This window comes from Amblyomma maculatum, chromosome 4, assembly GCF_055883805.1.
Source record: "Amblyomma maculatum isolate TAMU_Amacu chromosome 4, ASM5588380v1, whole genome shotgun sequence".
Taxonomy (NCBI): Eukaryota; Metazoa; Arthropoda; class Arachnida; order Ixodida; family Ixodidae; genus Amblyomma; species Amblyomma maculatum.
In genome coordinates, this window is record NC_139347.1 from 15,652,742 (window position 1) to 15,674,719 (window position 21,978).

The 21,978-nt window shown below is 43.5% G+C and overlaps 2 protein-coding genes and 1 pseudogene across 11 annotated transcripts in view; 1 reads left to right on the plus strand and 2 right to left on the minus strand.

The window, feature by feature from the left end:
- The window catches only part of LOC146190336 (dopamine receptor 1-like), a 389,794-nt gene that overhangs the window by 17,373 nt on the left and 350,443 nt on the right, over window positions 1-21,978 (minus strand). For 9 of the 10 annotated variants that reach the window (XM_084600811.1, XM_084600807.1, XM_084600805.1 and 6 more), the window contains one exon: window positions 3,934-4,123. In XM_084600811.1, coding sequence (XP_084456937.1) covers window positions 3,934-3,999 — 66 coding nt within the window. In that variant the 5' untranslated portion in view covers window positions 4,000-4,123. Of the gene's footprint in view, window positions 1-3,933; window positions 4,124-21,357; window positions 21,385-21,978 lie in introns of those variants that run through there. The other variant, XM_084600815.1, reaches the window with a different exon arrangement.
- Window positions 13,145-14,603, minus strand: LOC146190337 (uncharacterized). Its single transcript, XM_084599788.1, has one exon. The coding sequence runs from the start codon at window positions 14,588-14,590 to the stop codon at window positions 13,214-13,216; it is 1,377 nt and encodes a 458-aa protein (XP_084455914.1). The 5' UTR covers window positions 14,591-14,603; the 3' UTR covers window positions 13,145-13,213.
- LOC146190338 (uncharacterized) lies at window positions 16,822-18,280 on the plus strand (annotated as a pseudogene).

Below are 21,978 nucleotides of genomic sequence, written 5' to 3' on the forward strand. Positions count from 1 at the left end.
TCTCCAGTGCTGTTCAGCACTTATTTATAGCAGGCATTCAAAAACGTGGATTGCGAAGTAGTTGGCAACAAAAGAAAACGAACAATACTTTAATTGGCTCAGACGAAGACAAGTCTACTTGTCAAAACGTTGGCTTGACCTGCGAACTGAGGCTCCCCCCCCCCTCTCCCCTTTCATAATTAGTAATTTGTGATTCGCGAGTGATATTGCCTTGCTAAGTAATTCAGGGGGCGGCAGTGCAATTATGATCAATGACACAGAAAGGCAAACAGAACGATGAATTCAAAATTAAAATACAGAAAACAAAATCAATGTTCAAGATTCGCAAAAGGAAGTTTTAGTTTCCGGTAGGTAGCGTGATGCTCTAAGTAGTGAAAAAATACATTTTCCTAGATCACGTAGTGATCGCAGACCAAGACCAGAGAGTGAACTAAGTTGAATGACAAAAATACAGTCGATCCCGTATATATCTAACTTAAAGAGAATCACGAAATAGTTCAATATATCAACAATTCGTTATATAAAACACGCAAACAGATGACCTCCTCTGTGACACAGATGCGTCAGTGCGGTGTACCCAAGTTAGCGGCACACTTTCTACAGCGAGTTGCTGCACTTGCTGCACGACGCCGTACTGGCAGCCGATTTCTCGCCTCGGGCATGGCGACCCGCACGGCACACGTACGCGCACCCGCGCGCCGCGAGTCACTTCGTGACATGAGCCAAAATGAGAGACACATCCTCATTTGCCATCCCGTGGACGTGAGCGCGTGCTCTAAATATTTGTCAGATGGGAGGATCGAAGCTATCGTTGCTCGCACCTAACGCCGCGTGGTGGATGTGCCGTTGGGGTTATAGTTCCCATCAAAGAAGCTATTGCGGACGGTGCTCAGGAAAATGTCCCCGTTCACCATAAGAAATGCAATTCTGGTAGTGGCACACTACAAGCACTGTAATAAATCAGTCAAAATAGGGTAAAATTGGCTTCTTCGTCTGCTTCAGCAGCGATGCAGCCCACGCGGCAACCTCTGCAGGCCGTCGGTCAGCTAGCCTGTCTTTACCGCACGACGGCTGCATTCAACTCTGGCTTTCTCGCATTACAGCAGTGCCTCGTTGAAAACAAGCACGCCAGACCGAAGGCCACTTTCAAGCGGACTCAACGTTCGCCTCGTCAAGCGGTTTTGCAGTGTTAGGGCTGTACAAGGTTGCGCAGCCAACCCAACTCCGGGCGCGAAAAATAATCGCCGTGGGCTCATTAGGAGAAGCGCACCTTGTAGGGGTGCGCTGCTCTGTTCGGTATACATAATGTTCCGCTGAGCGGGAGTACCATAAGCACGAACTCTACTCCTATACTATTAGCATGAAATTTTCATTGAGTTGGATATGAGCAATGATTTGACATATCCGGGATCGAGTGTACAACTTTGCAGGTATCCGTAAAAATGAATAGCAATTTACCAGTATCCTTCAAAAGAATGGCATCTTACTTCTGTAGCTATATACTACGTGTTCTCAATTACGATGCAGAAATATCGAGGCTAATGGGTACATCTTAAAATGTGGACAACGCAAGGATCCTTGGAAAGAAAAATGGTGAACGTAACGCAGTAAGTCAGGAATAGAAGAGTGGGTCAAGCAACGAACGCGAGTTAATAATATTTGAAAGAAAACGAGATGAGTAGGGCATGTAATTCCAAGCGAAGGCAAGCATGCAGCCGAAATTTAGGTGAGCGGGATTTGCTGACCACAACTGGTACAGCTTTGGGTTAGTTGTAGCGATACTGGAGAGGCCTTCGCTCAGTTTCCGGCGTAGTCAGGCTGATGATGATAATGACGACGATGCATTCGCCAAGTGACATGTTTACGGGCACAACCACTATAGAATAATATGAATTCATCAGTGGTCTCTGTGTACTGTGCACCCATTTAGGTCTGCTGGGGTTTGCTTTGAGCTTTGTTCGCTTGTAGCAGTCTTGTTTCATTTCAAGCACTTCAGTATGATCTTGTATGCTTGTGCATGAAGTCAAGTGGTTAGCTATTCGGGTTGTTCGCTGCTTTGCTATAAATGGGAATGCCGCATGTGGCATAATAGTGCTGGAAATACCTTGTCGTGAACAAAGAAAGAAGTTACTTCAAGCATCTTCGTTGACAGTTTTCAGTTTGCTAATTTTGTTTTGTTTTTTGGAAAATTTAAAACTTTTAAGAGACGGGTCAGTAAGCTCTTGCAAGCATTTAGTATGCCCAAACAAATGTTTGAGAATATGATGGACGCCAGTACTGTGTGGTATAGCATGTAATAGCTTCAAATTATCTATTGGGAATAAGCATTAATAAGTCGAAGTTTTGTGCATTCTTTTTTATAGCCTAAATAAGCATGGTGGCACATTGTAGGTGCGTGCTTGAGCACCTCAGAGTGACACATCAATACTGAACTTCTGGATAAAAAAAGAAGTCATCGCAGATGCTTCAGCTATGAACATACATCTCGCGAACTGTTACGTGGCGCAGAAGGGCAAGAAGGACATGGCATTCATACGTACTGCATTGGAGGTTGTTTTTATGTGGCAATATGCCACATGCGATGTTTATAAAAATGAAGCCAGTGCTAACAGAACTTGGCGATAAGATTGAAATAAAACTCCAGAGCATTCTATTCTTTTCTCTAAAGCGAATGTAGGTAACTAAACTAGTACTGCTCCAGGGCGATTCGAATTCTCGTGAATGAGTCATCTGCTTCTGTATGCGTGTGGAAACACGGAATGCGGTAATATATGTGAACGTGCGCGGAATTAATTCACTCGGACACCAGGCTACTTCTAGGAAGCGACGATTTTCTCTCTCGCAGAGTACACTATCATGCGACAGACGAGCGTTAAATGCACGAAAGACCATCCATTGGCTCAGAATTTGATTTTCAATCGAAATATTTCACCAGCCTTTCTTTAAACTGTGAGACAACTTGGCTCAATAAGCAGCATAAGCCACCGAGGTCCCAAACTGAGGATTCCGACCACCAGCCTTCAGACATAGCCTTTTGGACTTGATAAAATGTCTGTTTCTCTTAACCCGGGATTTATTTATGCGATTAGTGAGTGCCGGAAGCTTCGTATGTTGCGTCACTTTGGAAAAACATATTTTTACAAAGTCAACTTTTCCATTTGCTGAACAGATTACACAGAAGCGCCTTCGCGTTTTTTTCTCGTTTCCTGAAGGGTCGTATCGGTCACGGTACACCATACTATATTTCTTTCCTCTTTTTATCTCCAACATATCGCTTCTAAGTTTCTTGGAAAACCACGATATAAACGCAATGGAGCCACCCATCGCTGCGCGTAGAACAAATGTAAAAAAAAAATGTATGTTTTTTCCGAGTCATACTGCCTTAGAAAAAATAAACAGAATTGTTTGCCCTGTAGACCGAGGTGTTGTCGGCTTCCCTCATCTTTCCCCTTTTTCTCTCGAATGTTTCGTGTAATTTCCTGCTCTCGCCAAGAGCTTCCGCCGAGACCCCCCGTTCGGATTTCGTGAATCAGAATTAAAATAAAAGCTATACATTCACAATAAGCGGTAAGTTCCAGAGTTGGCACTTGTCTCTACGGATATAACAATGCGGGGAACTAAAAAAAGAATACGGAACCGGACAAGATCAATTTTTCGGGCTGCCCATTCATGCGATAATAAGCGCCTGCACCTCTGGCGCCGCTTACATTTGTGCTCACTCAAACTACCTTAATATTATTGTACTCAAGATGTATGGCCATAAAGTTGTACTCCACTGGAGGCTTACTTCCAGCGGCCTTTCGAATGTCGCGCTTCCACGGGACGCTGCCGTGTTTGTAGTGTATACACAATATCAACACCGTCATTGTAGTGTGCAGTTTGTAGTAGTACCAAAGAAATTTAGAGAGAGATGTGGAGATAGGGGGAACTGACCAGTATTCGGTGACTGGTGACAGGTTGTTGCTGGAAGTTGCTGAGGACACTGTAGAGGCGATTCATGGAGGAACACCCCGGCTACGCACGGCGAGGCACCTCATTGGGCCTGCATGTGCGGCTATAGCTGTGGCTGCAGCTGCGGCTGCGGTTATGACAACAGCTGCTTGGACATGACACGGTGCTGCTCCTGCAAAAACAAAAAAACAAAAAGGCGACGAGCATGTTAGTCAAGATTACAGTCTCATAACATTTAATTTTGTAGAAAAACGAAGCTTCGCTTGAAAGAGAGAGAGAGAGAGAGAGAGAGAGAGAGAGAGAGAGAGAGAGAGAGAGCTTTTTATTGAAGTTGTGGTGAAACTATTTTGGCTGTGTGTACATTATCAGGTGAGAGTAGCAAGCCACTAAATGTGCATTCAAAGCTATTCCTTGGATGTGTTACAAGCGTTTTGCTACCCCTTTGTAGTAGTCCTGAACACCGAGGGCTTCACTTCAGGTCAGCGTGCTATGCGCTATGTGGCTTCTGGAATTTTTATCAAGGCCGTAAGACTGCTCGTACAAGAAAAAGAGGCCAGACACAGGGAAGAAGGGAAGGCGTTCCGCAGAAGAAAATATGAAAAAATAAAGCTATGTAAGGTGCACATGAAACGCCGAGGAACTTTCCAGTTTTTCGGCTAAAAGAACACAAGAATACACTCACTGCTCAAAAAAGGCCCACATGTATGAGAAGTATTATTACAATCAGGAGCCTGTTCACCCCCAATTTTAGGGCGCACTTCTTAAAAGCACCTGCTCCTGGCGCCTTTTCAACGTCGGTGCCGCCCTGGCCGTTAGCATTAACCGATAGACAGCTGTAGTATCATATAGCTGGCACCCTATCACTGGCCAAGCTGGAGCCCAAGATTCGGCTCTGCCTCCCGCAACCTGCCACTGTCATCCGAACACAGACGTTTTGGGCAGCCTGGTAAATGACAGCGTTGGGGGTTCTTAGAAACCCCTTGACGCTATCTCGTCCTACACTTAAAGACGAAGCTTAAGTATACCCTAGATATTGCAGACATTGCAAGCTATTTCAAGCATTGTATAAACGGTACCGCTGTGACGCCTGGGGAGCGAAGTGGGAAGCGGTGGAAGAGAGAAAGGTCAAGCTGTAAGATGGAAAACAACGAAGGAGGGTGCTCGATGGCGATGGGAGTTGATAGCGAAAAATCATGAGCGTAACTCTGGCAAGCGAGAGTTGGCAGATCACATGAATTGTAAGCGTGGAGGTGGTATAGACGCTTTCTTTATCGGAAATAAACTGAATGGGGGTTTCAGAAAGGGCTCTTTAACTTTGCTAATCCAATTTATTGTATAAAGGTAATGGCATATTAGAAAAATTATCTTAACTGCTAATTCATTAATTGCAAAATAAAAAATCGCGTGTGGTGTGCCAGATGGCTGGCAGCTGTATACAAGTGGTTTCTCTGGCCTACCTCAAATGTTCTACCTTTTAACCCTTGGCTAAAGTTAGCTTGGACACCTGGTATATGACAGGTGGTATCACATAAAGTTTCAGGTAATGACTGCCGGCTAATTAGTATTTGTGAAACAACGGAGGCACAAATAATGAATTCGTAGTTTAGCAAATAAGCGCCAGATTGCAGCCGTTCCCGTCATAGCATTAAAGGCGGAGATTAAGTGTTCTCCTCATTATTATCTCCTTAGAACGCCAATCGGATTGTGAAGTTTCCACTGGGTTAGCCTCGCTCTTTCGTTTTTTTTTTAATTTTTTTGTTGAACCTCAGAAGAGGGATAAAGGATCCCTACTGATCAAATGTGTGTGTGCGAGTGTGTGTGTGTGTGTGCGTGTGTGTATATGTGTGTGTGTGTGTGTGTGTGTGTGTGTGTGTGTGTGAGAGAGAGAGAGAGAGAGAGAGAGAGAGAGAGAGAGAGAGAGAGAGAAAATAGCGTACGCGTGTGTGCAAGGCGACATTAGCCTTTTTGCTCTAAAACTGCTCCTTTTATTATAGTCAGCCAGTGTTACGTCCGAGGCAGTTTTCTATCTAGTGCATTAAACTGCCGGGGGACTAAACTTAAACCCATAAATAGACGGGTAACCTCGTTTTTTCATAAGAAATGTGCAAAACGAAAACGAAAAATAGTTGCCATAGTAATGCTCGAGCAAGTCTTTGACTCTACAGCCTTAAGGGACAAAGAATAAAATTTATGCTATATGCTCTGACTTTATACAAATATACATGAAGTGCAACCCAGCGCAAGCCGACATCGTTTAATGGACGAGATATAAGTCACTGGTTCGAGCAACAGAGTTATCGGAACGGTTTTATGCATGCGCAGCGCATAGCGTATGATGCCATTGGAGTAAAGTACATGCTTTATTTAAGCGAAACGCGTGCTTTCGCCCTTTACATTACGAGCGCTTCTCATACAGCATCCCTGCCAAGAAGGATGCGTCACATGCGTCTAACCTAACAGTCGAGTGCTCGTTGTTTTAGCTCTATTCCAGCGTACGTTCTCTTCGTTTCGTTTTCTTTCCCTTCTCCGGAAAATGGAATCGTCATTGCGTAAGAACGTGCCGCGTATTTTCTGTGAAAACCCCGAGAGGCCACAAAGCGGTCAACCCGGTTTCACTGACCTCCGAGCGCTTAAAAGAGGTCATCACGCCGACGTAATGAGATTGATTTCAATTCGAATCATTGATAAGAACAAATTTTAAATTTTTATTCTTTATTTCGCAGCACTCTGACGCAACTGCTCCGACCGCTCGAAGTAGCGCTTGTTGAAAAGGGAGCAGATAACGCAACTGAGCGACTCCTTTGAGCTGCACACTGAATGCGTAATCTGCGACTGTCGTCACTCAACACCAATTTGTTCGCTAGCTATTCCAAGTTGCGCCTTCATGTTCGTATTCTGCAACCGAACAGATAATATTTTACACAGAAGCATCGTGCAACTTTTCTTCACCGGCCTTCAGGGAGCAAGACGTCGAAATTTCACCTTTTACCTAGTTTTCCTTCGCAGCTAGAAGTTACGGCATTATGATTGCTGACCAAAGAATATGAGGCAGTCTGTTGAAGATGACCTACATATTTTATTTTAAGGAGACACTTGTTATCTTTTCTTTTCACGAAGTGTTTTCCTCACACCCGCGTATAGACTTCTGATTTCCACTATCCAATGAGATAACGCATACACGGGCTAATTTCTACATCGGATTGATTTCGCGGATGTTCTATGTTAGAACTGACAGAATGACAGAGAATAGACAGAATGAAATGCAACGCTTGGTTTACTTTATCGCGCAAATTTCCCCCCACTTGTTTAGTTCATTATGGGTGCATAAAAAGTCACTGCCGTGTAGATTAGTGGTGATTTTGGCAGATATTTGGTCCAGTAAAGTTTTTGGTTGGAGCCAACCTTCTCATCCTTAAATAATTCCAGTATTGTTGCCCTTGTTCGACTTTCCAAAGAATATAGTCTTATTTTAGACTATCGCTGCTCCGACGAGTCACTCGACGTCATAGCACTTGTAAACGACTTATTTTAAGACGGTGCAGAAAACTTCGATATCTGGCAGATTTTGTCTTCAGCTATGAAATTTACAGTGCACGTATATTCCTCGACAATGTAAAGCTATGCAGGTAATCGACGTCGAGTTTTACAAAGTGGGAAGGCTACTTTTCCATCGCACCGAAAGACCGTTTATAGCCAGGCAGTGGTGCATTGAAACACGGCGGCACAGATAAGTTAGTGGGCTCCACGCCCTTACTCTTCTGCTCACTATTGCGGTTTCCGAAAATTCAAACCATCAAAACTCGATGAAAACAGAACTGCATGTAATAAATTATTTCCCGACAGTTACCTTCTTATGGTTGTTATTTAATATCGCTTATTTCAGAAATGCAATCACTAGAAATAAAATATTACATATTTCCGCGCTTCTCTGCTAGGTAAATATTTTTACGTTCACAAAAAGGAAAATTTCGATAAAATGGCAGCATCCGAGGTGCGTAATGTGAACTTGACGCCATTAGTCAGAATGGATGGTAACGGCAGGGGAAATGAGATAAAGAACTTTACTCGGACATAAGGACATGCTTATACTTTTGCCTCTCCCTCGAACTCACGTCATGGCGTCCTTGTCCGTCTGTCATAATAGTGTAGTGAATGAGGGTTAATGAACGCTTGGTTGGAACTCTTTCATGTTAAACGACAAACAAATGATCAAAGGATTTGGTTTGGTTCTGGGTTTAACGTCCCAAAGCGACTCAGGCTATGAGAGACGCCGTAGTGAAGGACTCCGGAAATTTCGACCACCAGGGGTTCTCTAACGTGCGCTGACATTGCTCACCACACGGGCGCATAGCTTTCCTCCTCCATGGAAAAGGGGTCGCCGAGGCCGGGATTCGATCCCGCATCCTTGGGCACAGTAGTCGAGCGCCCTAACCAGTGCGCCACCCCGGAGGGGTAAATGACGTAAGGAAGATAGGCAGAATATGCAGGATAGTACAACAGATCACCGCATAGTACCACTGTAATGCCTGCTTTGCAATTTGTCATGTTTTGATTCGACGCACTGTTAACGTCAACGCTGGTTAGTGGTGGCTTTTGTGAGACTTTACAGCACAGCTTAAGGAAATGAGTTTATCAGAAAACGATCTTTGCGTTTGCAGGACTGTATATCATCAACCACGCACGGGATTCTACGTCAGTGACTTCCACTCCATGCACCTCGCAACGGGGTCTCTAGGCAAGCACATTTTCGCACTCTTACGCAGATAGATACCACCATAGAACCCCGCTGTGCATACACCCAATCTTGCAGTTTTTGTATCCTTGTTCACCACAGTACAAGAGCGAAACGCTGCAAGACGTTTGCGCAACAAGGATGCTTCTTTAAAGCAGAGGCCTCAAACCATGCACGATGCAATTTGAACGCGGCGCGCATATCTTACCGGCCACAGAACGGGTTATATGTGCGAGATCAAAGAGTGAGCATCCGCTGTTCATAAGCCACAGTATAACGAATTTCAAGAGCCACGAACACAAGCAGCGTAGCGGGAGAAAGAAAATTAGAGCCACCAGTTGTACTTTTGTTGCTCATGCTACTGCATGTAGAGAATAAGAGACGGCAGAAAGCTCCGATACAAACGCAGACCAGGAACGGGAAAGAAATGAGAAATGAAATTAACCGACATCAAAGAAACACGCCCCTACGCACAACGCGAAAAGAGGCACCGCCACGTGTCGCCGGGAAACAGCTATCACGACCCAGACGCTTCTTTTGAACCTGCGCCTTTCAATATATACCCCAACGCAACGCTGAAAGGCATTCCTGGCACGCCGAAAACCTGCCATAGAGCAGGCCATAATGCGGTAGACACTTCGTGCGTACCACAATACAGCCTTGCTTTTATACGTTTGCCGTTCGGACCCGAAGAACGCCTGTTTTTCCTTTTCAGTTAGACGAATGCCGATCGGCGAGTGAAAAATAAATAAATAAAAAAGAATGGGGAACAGCCCTTCCACGGGGCTTGCACAACGGGCTGACTTCGCAATAGTTTGGTTGTTCTTTCCACTGTAGCGACGGTGCACAAAATGGCAACGTACACACTCTGACTGCTATCCGCTACATATTTTTTGATTTCCTTACAAAAGGCGGCGTCGCAGAGCACTGATAGTGCCAGCTCGCTATTACATCACTTTCGAAACGGTTTATATAGAGGACAGCAGCTCAATATTTACGTATGGTGCTCAGTACTCCTTCGCTTCCATGATGCAAGCCTTTCTATACAAACGATTCCGGCGGCTGATGATTGTTTAATATGCCCACTTTCCCACAAGAACAGTCTTCTTCAGCTGAGTCCTCATTCTCAACATTGAATGCACTTCAAAGAAACAACGTTTAAATTCGCCACCTAAAAATTCAAGTCGCGCCTTGTAAGCCACAACTTATTGATGATCCTTTGTAACATATATCTTGGGTATTAAAATAGTTCGGGCATACTAAGCAGTGCACATTATAGAAAGCTTGTATCTGTACTTTTTTGGCCGACAAGCATGTACCTACAGTGTGGAGGGAACAATGCTAAAAAGAACTGTTTTTCACTTTGTACTTTGCTTTCCTTCATTTGCACACTTTTTACGTCGATTTTCCCGTATTTTAAGTGTGAGACTCGCTCGGGCAGTGTTTCGCAGTCTCATATCTATAAATTACTGATATATTCTAGTAAAAAAAACAACTTTTTCACGTATTGTGAAACATTCGTGATAATAATATATATATCGGCAGATCCTGCCTCAGCTGAATTTCAATGTTGTTTTGTTTTGTTTTCAATACAATGTCAATAAGCAGCCGGCTGGTTTTCTATGGTGCTCTTAATTACTCGCCGGGAGAAAAGGTGGACAAAATTGAGAAAAATTGGAAGTTTAGACCATTCCTATTCGCATAACAGTATATTGCAATATGCCACAGAACGACTCACAATTAAAAGGGGTGTTCAAGGAGCTGGACTTGTTATTGAGCGTTTGAGAGCACAGGGACGAGATTCAATGTACAGATCTCGGAATCGAGGGAAAGAAACAAATAAGCTTCAAGAAGAAAGAAAGATAGAGAAATGAGGCAGAGAGAAGAAAATAGGGAGAGAACGAAAGGAAACAAAAAAGAGTGAGCATCACATGACGCAGACAGAAAGAGATCATTTGCTTGTGTTTGTGCTCAAAATTAGCTGCGTGCTCAAATCGAATTTGACGCTTTCAGTGAAGAGATTGAAAGAGGCGAGTAGCCTGAACTTAAAACAAGAACCGTAATTACTAAAATGACGTAACTTTATAACAATGCTCAGAAAATGAAAGGTAGCCTGAATAGAATGTCCAGAACAGAACCTCTTATTGAGGGTTTTCGAGACAAGCGAGATTGCATTCTTTCTGACCCACTCTTGGGGAAAAAATGAAGCCAGTGCCACTCACCACAAAGTGTGACAGTCACAGGGGAATTAATTACTATAAAACAAATGCGCTAATTTCTCACGCTTTGTACAGGCACAAAATAAACTCATATACAACCCCCCCCCCCCCTCCCCTTCCCCCATTCCTGAATTTCGAATGTGGGAGGCCCGGCTGGTAGAACAAAGAAGCGACGACTTACACTAGCGACAATATACGGTAGCCATTTGGAAACAGATTGCCTCTTGTACCGCCACACCTCATTTTCAAAAAGAATAAAAAGCAAAATCGAACCTTCGACGACGACACCTTTCCTGCGACCTCATAGAATGCTCTCCCGGCGCTGATCCTATTGCGACAGGGTGTCAAATTTTGAACGAGGTAGTTCCTGTCAAGCCAGTGAAAAGCTTTCTCCTAAACCCTGTCCCCAATCACTTCCACACTTGTCCACCTCTCTCCCAAAATAGGTGAATTCGAAAGAAAAAAAAAATGAAAACAAAAACAGTAACAAGAACAAGTAGCCCGCGTAAGGCTTACTCATTCGCCGTGCTCCCCTTTTAAAGTTTAAAACGGGGATTGAAGGAGAGGAGAAAGGGTATTACCCTCAGTCGGGACCCAGATCGACGCGTGTTACGGCGAAGACATCGCAAACCCAGTCTGAAAATTGTTTTTCTTTTTTCGCCCACATGCCCCCTTCCCTCTTCTCCCTTTCGGTCTTCACTAGCCTTTCTCCGTACCTCTGTAAAGAAATTTCTCTTTTCCCAAGGAAGGAAGGATAAATAAAACTTTTGGAGCCAGAGAAATTTCGGAGTAGTATAGGGCGCGGTGGCTTTCCCTTTAAGCCGCGGCGCTCTTCTAGCGTCATCGAAACAGCAGCGGGGCATCCATCATCCCCAAGACCAGGGCAGCAATGTCGAAAGCCTGCTCGTCCTCTCTTTATTCTTCCTTGTCGCTTCGAACCTCCCTTTCTTACCACTTACCCTGTTCCTTTCTCCTCCTAAGCCCTCTTTGCTTCGGGTAAAGTTCTTAGCAAAAAAAAAAAAAAAAAAAAAAGCAATAAGAACACAACAACGACGAGCCCAGCTCTCCATAGTTTAGGTAGCGTTCCTCCAGCCACTAAACACTGCTGGCAATCCTGGGCTCTGAGCAGCCTGGAGCTCCCTTTCGGCAGAGGCAAGAAGCACTGACGATGATGACAGTGGTGGTTTAACGGCCAGGAACAACAGCGGCAGCTGAAGCGGTTTCTGCTCATCGCCCCTGCCGCAGCAGAAAGAAGGCGGTGGCGGCCTGGGTGAAAGGGGTGTAATAAAAGGCCCGCATAAACCATGTGGCTTGTGGCCAGAGCGATGACGGGCCACCAGCTCTTTTGGCCTCCTTCCTCGCTGCCCCCGTAACTACAGGGAGGAAGACAGCGGCTGGTGAAGATGGGATTGCGGACGTATATGGGAAGAGCGTGGTTCGGCACAACCAACTTCACCGTTACCTCTTTCCCATTGCACTCTCTGTTCTCCTCTACTATTTAGGTGGCTCCTCTCAACTCTGCTAAGGCACCTGAAGAGCTCAGGATATTTATACGCGGCACCTGCTGTGTCGGCGCTGACAACCCGGTAGGTCAAGTCGCGCAAATGAGATCGCGTTAATCAAAGGTCAAGGAGCCTATGCACGCACTGGTATGCCTTTCTTTTTTTAGTCATGTGCGCCATCATATATATATATATATATATATATATATATATATATATATATATATATATATATATATAAGATGAGGTAGGGGCGTACAAACGAAAACAAAGGTTTATTTCCGACGTTTCGGCCGGGGCCCGGCCTTCGTCAAGGAATGCGCAGAGCAGCCTATGCTTTCCGCTTAAATACATGCGCTATCGAAGGACATGTGACAAGTAGTGACACTGTAATGACAATAGAATAAAATGCGCGTAAAACCACAAATAATACATTGTCAAAGAGGCTATATCATTTCATAATGGCGCGTGTGGCGCTCATGCAGTACATTTTCGGCGTGGCATGCAGATACATAACAATTCGACACACAATGTCCGCTCACATGCGCACAAGGTAATGATTAATGCGTATTGCATCTTTTAAGATATTACCAGGAATCATACATAAGATATGTAATCATCTTTTGCACACAAAATAAATGCAAAATCCAACACACGAGGAGCAGTCGCTAGTGAAACATACAGAGAAAGATATTTTATATGCTGACATGTAGAAAGTTCAATTAAAGTTTACTGGAGCACTCTTTTGTATTAAAAGCAAATACATGTAAAAACGTAAACATAGCATGTCATGCACCTTCACTTCAATACTAATCACGCGTCTTGGGAAAAAAAGATATTTTCCCTAGGTTTTCATTGAGACCAGAAGTAACTGCATTGAATTTGTAGATTAAAAAGGATTCTCGGACCTCTCTTTCATGATGAGATATAAATCCAGATTCCAGTATTGTGGCTGTAATGATGTCAAAAGAATGGCCCGAAATCGCGACATGTTTGGAAAGCGGAAGGTTAGGCAAGCTTTTAGCATGTGATCTGTGGTTGTTGAATCGTAACCGGAACGGCAGTTCCGTCTGTCCAATGTATTGGAGTCCGCACACAGAACACTGGAGCAGATAAATGACATTGCTACTGTCGCAAGGGAAATTACCCTTTATTTTACAGTAAAAGTCTGATGCTGTGCTTTTTACTACTGTAGTAGTGGTCATGTGATCGCACACCTTACAACGTGGCTTTTGGCAAGGGCGGCAGCCAGTTGAAAGAGGGTTAGTCATTTTAGATGAAGTTAGCAAGTCGTGCAAATTTCGCGACCTTCGGTATGCGACACGAGGTGGTTGTGGGAAGATTTGGGTCAGGCGAGTGCTCTGCATAAGAATATTGTGATGTTTTCGGAGAATGCCGTTAACATTTGGTGCTGACGCGCAATGGGTTAGCACTAAAGTGGGGTTCGGTGATTGTCGAGTACGTTCATGTGAGCTAAGAAGATCTTTGCGGTCCATTACATCGGCGCGTTTTATTGCGTCGTCAATAATTTGCGTTGGATACCTTTGTCTTGTTAGGGCCTCACGCAGTTTCCCGCAGTTGTCAACGAAGTCGGAATCTTTTGAACAAATTTTTTTAAAACGAAGTGCTTGGCTGTATGGTATACTTGTCTTACAGTGCCTTGCATGGCTGCTCTGGAAATGGAGGTATTGATGCCTGTCAGTCGGTTTCCTATAAAGTTTAGTCACAAGTTTAGTGCCAGACAAGGACACTGTTACGTCCAAAAAATTTATCGACGATGCCGAATATGATTCTGTAAAAGAAATGGATGGGTGCACGCTGTTGAATCCTGCTATAAAGGACATAAGTTCTGATTCACCGTGGTGCCAGATGAAAAAAATATCATCTATGTAGCGCTTGTAATAAAAGGGTTTTAAGCTACATCTACCAATGAATTTGTCCTCAAGTAGTCCCATGAAAATGTTGGCGTAATTTGGGCCTATCTTGGTTCCCATCGAGGTACCGCTCACCTGTACAAAATGATCCCCATTGAATTCGAAATTATTAAACTGTAGAATGAGCTTGAGCAGGACTGCCAGAGTGGAGGAGTCGACCGGTTTTGTAAATGATAAATCGTCGTATGCGTCGAGCACCGCACGGATGCCATCTACATGGGGAATATTAGTGTACAAAGAAGCTACATCCATCGTCACCAGTAGGGAGTCATGAGGAACGTCAAGGTCGATAATATCTGTTAAGAAGTGGTTGGTGTCTTTTAGGTATGACGAAAATGTGGGCGGAATGATGTTGATTATGCTGTCGACATAGCGGGACAAAGGCTCAGTAACCGTTCCAATGCCTGACACTATTGGACGGCCGGGGTTTCCAGGCTTGTGAATCTTGGGTAAGAGATAAAATCTCCCTGCGATTCGGCTGAGGGGTACTAACGAGTGGCTTGCCTTTTCGAATAGTTTTCCGTCTTTGACAAGTTCAGCTATGCTGTCTATTACAATTTCTTTATATCTACAGGTAGGATCAGCGTCCAAACGTTTATAAAACGTGGTATCATTAAGTTGCCTTTCTGCTTCAGCGATATAATCACTTTTATTCATGACTACCACTGCTCCACCTTTATCTGCGGGATTGATAACAATATCATGCCGGTTCTGCAGTGAATCAATTGCCTTCTTTTCATCTGCAGACAAGTTGTGCTTGAAAACAGTGCGCTTTTCGTACACCTTTAGAATGTCTTGTTGCACAGCGGATATATATAGGTCGAGGTATTTATCTCGCTGAGTAGGCGGGGTCCATTGATAATGTGACGGCATATGCGTAGAAGAGGGCCGTTCATGAAAAAACTCCCGTAGTCTCATAGTGCGTGTGAAGTTCTCCAAGTTTTTTACTAGCTGGAACTCGTTATACCCGCCTGTCGCTGGACAAAAGTTCAAGCCGCGCGAAAGCACTGCAATTTCTTTTTCAGATAAGGCAAAATTTGATATGTTGACGATGTTTGTTTGGGACGGAGCTTTAGCACTGGCGTTCACTTCTGGGGAGAACGCGGAAGGAACGTTATCACGCAGGAGCTTGTTAGATTTTGTAACTTCCACTTGTGCAGTCCTTTTTGCTTGATATTCATCTAATAAAGTGTACTGCAAAGGTGTTAAATCGAGAGTAGCACGCAATTGTCGTTCCCTGTTCGTTAAGTCTTTAACGGATGACTGGTAATGATCAATGACAATTCGCGTGAGTTCTAAGGATGCTTTCTTTAGGGTATCCTTCCACATATTTGCGTTTCGGCTCGACATTTCAGATGTAGCAGGCCTTAAAGCGAGTCTAAGGCCTCTCGGAGGAATCGACGCTGCGACATAAGAACTTAAAGTGGACGCATGAAGTTGGTATCGGACGCGCTTGTCAATCAACTTTCTCAACCTAAGAAAACCGGTCGAGGATGTCACCATACCGTTTGAAGCAGTGCCTAGTCAGTTCTGCGTGGCCTTCGCTCCGTTCGTAGACTTGCTCCTTAGAGGGTAGTTGTGCGGCAGCCGGGTGCTGCCAGATGTCTTAGGGGGCTGTTTCGTTGTGGACTTGCTTCCATTTGTCCCGGTAGGGCACAGTTGAACGCCAGTGCTAAAGCTCCGTCCCAAACAAACATCGTCAACATATCAAATTTTGCCTTATCTGAAAAAGAAATTGCAGTGCTTTCGCGCGGCTTGAACTTTTGTCCAGCGACAGGCGGGTATAACGAGTTCCAGCTAGTAAAAAACTTGGAGAACTTCACACGCACTATGAGACTACGGGAGTTTTTTCATGAACGGCCCTCTTCTACGCATATGCCGTCACATTATCAATGGACCCCGCCTACTCAGCGAGATAAATACCTCGACCTATATATATCCGCTGTGCAACAAGACATTCTAAAGGTGTACGAAAAGCGCACTGTTTTCAAGCACAACTTGTCTGCAGATGAAAAGAAGGCAATTGATTCACTGCAGAACCGGCATGATATTGTTATCAATCCCGCAGATAAAGGTGGAGCAGTGGTAGTCATGAATAAAAGTGATTATATCGCTGAAGCAGAAAGGCAACTTAATGATACCACGTTTTATAAACGTTTGGACGCTGATCCTACCTGTAGATATAAAGAAATTGTAATAGACAGCATAGCTGAACTTGTCAAAGACGGAAAACTATTCGAAAAGGCAAGCCACTCGTTAGTACCCCTCAGCCGAATCGCAGGGAGATTTTATCTCTTACCCAAGATTCACAAGCCTGGAAACCCCGGCCGTCCAATAGTGTCAGGCATTGGAACGGTTACTGAGCCTTTGTCCCGCTATGTCGACAGCATAATCAACATCATTCCGCCCACATTTTCGTCATACCTAAAAGACACCAACCACTTCTTAACAGATATTATCGACCTTGACGTTCCTCATGACTCCCTACTGGTGACGATGGATGTAGCTTCTTTGTACACTAATATTCCCCATGTAGATGGCATCCGTGCGGTGCTCGACGCATACGACGATTTATCATTTACAAAACCGGTCGACTCCTCCACTCTGGCAGTCCTGCTCAAGCTCATTCTACAGTTTAATAATTTCGAATTCAATGGGGATCATTTTGTACAGGTGAGCGGTACCTCGATGGGAACCAAGATAGGCCCAAATTACGCCAACATTTTCATGGGACTACTTGAGGACAAATTCATTGGTAGATGTAGCTTAAAACCCTTTTATTACAAGCGCTACATAGATGATATTTTTTTCATCTGGCACCACGGTGAATCAGAACTTATGTCCTTTATAGCAGGATTCAACAGCGTGCACCCATCCATTTCTTTTACAGAATCATATTCGGCATCGTCGATAAATTTTTTGGACGTAACAGTGTCCTTGTCTGGCACTAAACTTGTGACTAAACTTTATAGGAAACCGACTGACAGGCATCAATACCTCCATTTCCAGAGCAGCCATGCAAGGCACTGTAAGACAAGTATACCATACAGCCAAGCACTTCGTTTTAAAAAAATTTGTTCAAAAGATTCCGACTTCGTTGACAACTGCGGGAAACTGCGTGAGGCCCTAACAAGACAAAGGTATCCAACGCAAATTATTGACGACGCAATAAAACGCGCCGATGTAATGGACCGCAAAGATCTTCTTAGCTCACATGAACGTACTCGACAATCACCGAACCCCACTTTAGTGCTAACCCATTGCGCGTCAGCACCAAATGTTAACGGCATTCTCCGAAAACATCACAATATTCTTATGCAGAGCACTCGCCTGACCCAAATCTTCCCACAACCACCTCGTGTCGCATACCGAAGGTCGCGAAATTTGCACGACTTGCTAACTTCATCTAAAATGACTAACCCTCTTTCAACTGGCTGCCGCCCTTGCCAAAAGCCACGTTGTAAGGTGTGCGATCACATGACCACTACTACAGTAGTAAAAAGCACAGCATCAGACTTTTACTGTAAAATAAAGGGTAATTTCCCTTGCGACAGTAGCAATGTCATTTATCTGCTCCAGTGTTCTGTGTGCGGACTCCAATACATTGGACAGACGGAACTGCCGTTCCGGTTACGATTCAACAACCACAGATCACATGCTAAAAGCTTGCCTAACCTTCCGCTTTCCAAACATGTCGCGATTTCGGGCCATTCTTTTGACAACATTACAGCCACAATACTGGAATCTGGATTTATATCTCATCATGAAAGAGAGGTCTGAGAATCCTTTTTAATCTACAAATTCAATGCAGTTACTTCTGGTCTCAATGAAAACCTAGGGAAAATATCTTTTTTTCCCAAGACGCGTGATTAGTATTGAAGTGAAGGTGCATGACATGCTATGTTTACGTTTTTACATGTATTTGCTTTTAATACAAAAGAGTGCTCCAGTAAACTTTAATTGAACTTTCTACATGTCAGCATATAAAATATCTTTCTCTGTATGTTTCACTAGCGACTGCTCCTCGTGTGTTGGATTTTGCATTTATTTTGTGTGCAAAAGATGATTACATATCTTATGTATGATTCCTGGTAATATCTTAAAAGATGCAATACGCATTAATCATTACCTTGTGCGCATGTGAGCGGACATTGTGTGTCGAATTGTTATGTATCTGCATGCCACGCCGAAAATGTACTGCATGAGCGCCACACGCGCCATTATGAAATGATATAGCCTCTTTGACAATGTATTATTTGTGGTTTTACGCGCATTTTATTCTATTGTCATTACAGTGTCACTACTTGTCACATGTCCTTCGATAGCGCATGTATTTAAGCGGAAAGCATAGGCTGCTCTGCGCATTCCTTGACGAAGGCCGGGCCCCGGCCGAAACGTCGGAAATAAACCTTTGTTTTCGTTTGTGCGCCCCTACATCATCTTATACATATTTCTGGATCCTGGAAGACTTCTATGAAACAATATATATATATATATATATATATATATATATATATATATATATATATATATATATACGCGGTTGCATATGCCTGAAGCAGAACTAGACTCGTCACCTTACAATAGCGTCCCTAACACTTTCATTCTAGTTTGAGGGACATTTCAAACCCGACTCTGAAAAGTCTCATCTGATCAAATACGTTTGTGTTCGAAGCTTTAGATAATTTGCATCGGCATGCGCCCGCTTTGCGGTTGTGTGGCACTTCTGATGCATCACTAGATCACACCGACTGGACTTCGCGTTTTCTTATTGCTTTATTCACAACTGCGGCGGTTTGTGGGGAACAACCACCCGCCAAGGATATACGCGTGGCCTGTCACAGCCGGTCTGGAAAGGAAGGTGAGCTCCCCTCCACACCAGGCGTAGGTTGCGAAACGGGATTTCGGGGCGCCTAGCAGGCGACGCTGTGCCCATTATTAGTTAGCGGCGTACTCAGGGGTTGGCGCTAGTATCGTTTGCCGTGGAGTTGTGTTCAGTGCGTGAAGACGTTAGTACTGCGACATCTAATGAACGTGAGCATCACAACCACATTTGCAATACGGTCAACAAATCTGACCAGGAATTGTACCCTGCCAGTGCTACGACACTAAGGACTGATATCTCCCTGGAATCTAGGCACGACGGTGGAATTGGCATTTCAGTTTTGACAGCGAAGGGACATATAACCTCATCCTCGTTTTATCCTTAAGGGGACCTTTGCAGTGTATATTTCCCGAAGTGTCAAGCCACTTTCGCCTACATTCGCGATGTTGCAGCAAAAATGAGCAGGAAGGCTTCGGGTGGTATTTGTTATGGCAGAGGCTTTAGTTTCTCTCAAATTATTCGTGTCGGCGGACGAAAAGGGCCGAATCTCAAGCCTATCAAACGCCATAATTAATTAAACGATGTAATGCCAGCAAGGTGACGTTACGTTACGCAGGTAGTTTACGTTTACGTCAGCGACGGCAGTGACCACGGTTTTACACTGTCTGCTTTTACGCAGAATATATGCAGCTGAATGGTTCGCAGGCACAGTCGTGAAAATGAATGAGGTATCATTTTCCGAATGTGGCATCGTGTCTTTACTGCAGAAGATTAATATACATTCTGCCTCTGGTCCAGATGGCATATCAAATTTTGTCCTAAAGAGCTGCGCGTTAGCTATCGCTCCGTTTTTAGTTCTACTCTTTGAAGCATCTCTTGAGCAAGAAGTTTTACCCCCTGTCTGGAAAAATGCAAACATAATTCCGACCCATAAGAGCGGTGGCAAGAACGTAACATGCAACTACAGACCTATTTCATTAACAAGCGTAGTATGTAAAACACTAGAGCGCGTAATTTACACTAGCCTAATTAATCATCTGCAGAGTAATAACTTCTTTTCACCAATGCAGCATGGTTTTAGGGCTGGTTTTTCCTGTGATACGCAATTAATTGAATTTACTCACGATATTGCAGCCTCAATTAACTTAGGTTAGCAGGTAGACTGCATATTTTTAGATTTTCGAAAGGCATTTGATTCTGTTTGTCATGCACTTCTGTTACACAAAATATCCCTTCTTAATATACCGGCCATTCTCTTAGCATGGATTCAAGTATACCTCTCTGAGAGAAAACAATGCGTGGTTCTGGACGGTGAGTGCTCATCAAGTGTGTCTGTGTTGTCTGGTGTCCCACAGGGGTCAGTTTTGGGCCCTCTACTTTTCTTGATTTATATCAACGACCTTACTGACCGTACCACCAGCCGTGTTTGATTGTACGCGGATGATTGCTGTATCTATCGCGAAATCACTAGTGCGGCGGACAGTCAACATTTACAGAACGACCTGTACTCTATTTTGTTGTGGTGCCAATCCTGGAAGATGTCTCTTAATTTAAACAAATGCAAAGTCGTTAGGTTTACAACTAAAACGTCGTTAGGTTTACAACTAAAAAACCGCCAATGCTTACCAGTTATGTCATGGATGGTACCTGCCTGTCGGTCGCAAGAGAATATAAATATTTGGGGGTTGTATTCTCTGCCAATTTGTCATGGAATGCTCATATACATAACATAGCTCTTAAGGCTAGTCGATTGTTAAATTTCCTTAGACGAAACTTTAATCAGGCACCATCTAAGCTAAAAGAAACATTATTTCTGTCAAATGTACGTCCCATTCTTGAGTACGCTTGCAGTACTTGGGATCCGTCCACCCGTGCAATATTGCAGAACTTGAACGCGTACAGGCACGTGCTGCTCGCTTTGTGTCAAGTAATTATGACTCTTCGAAAAGATCTCGCGATATTTCCAAAAACCTGGGGTGGCCGCTGCTTGAAACGAGAAGAAAATACCTGCGCTTGTCGCCTTTTTATAATATCATTTACTCTACAACAGGCATCGATAAATATATGTATCTAAAAGAACCAACATATGTATCTGCACGAACGGACCATTCCCGAAAAGTGTGTGAATATGCTTGCCGGATAAACTTATTTAAGAAATTCTTCCCTAAGACAGTACATGCGTGGAATGGTTTACCTGAAGAAATTGTTTCCGGGACCCCTTCGTCTTTTATCCAGGATATTCTTTTTTAATTGGTTTTAGCATAGCTTTCAACTTCACATGTCTGTATTTCCGGTGTCCTCTAGTGTGGTTAAGTGATGCAAATATCTAGACAACTACTTGTATACGTACCGTTTTATTTTTCATTGCTCGTTTCATGCCTTTCAATCTACAGCTGAATTTGTATTATGTAATCTGTGCACTCATATTGTTTTTTTTTTCTTTCCCCCCTACACTAATGTCTGCAAAGGCGCTGTAGGTATGTAAATAAATAAATAAATAAATAAATAAATAAATAAATAAATAAATAAATAAATAAATAAATAAATAAATAAATAAATAAATAAATAAATAAATAAATAAATAAATAAATAAATAAATAAATAAATAAATAAATAAATAAATAAATAAATAAATAAATAAATAAATAAAAATGGCCCGAAACTGGATGCAAATGCATCAACAGTTTCTGGTGTTATCACGTTGCCAACACGAAACAGAATAAAAGTTGTGAAATTTTCACGATGGTTTGCGTAACTTCACTCTCCCTTTTCCGTCCCCACAATCCCGCTCCTGCTCCCGCCATCTCATTTCTTT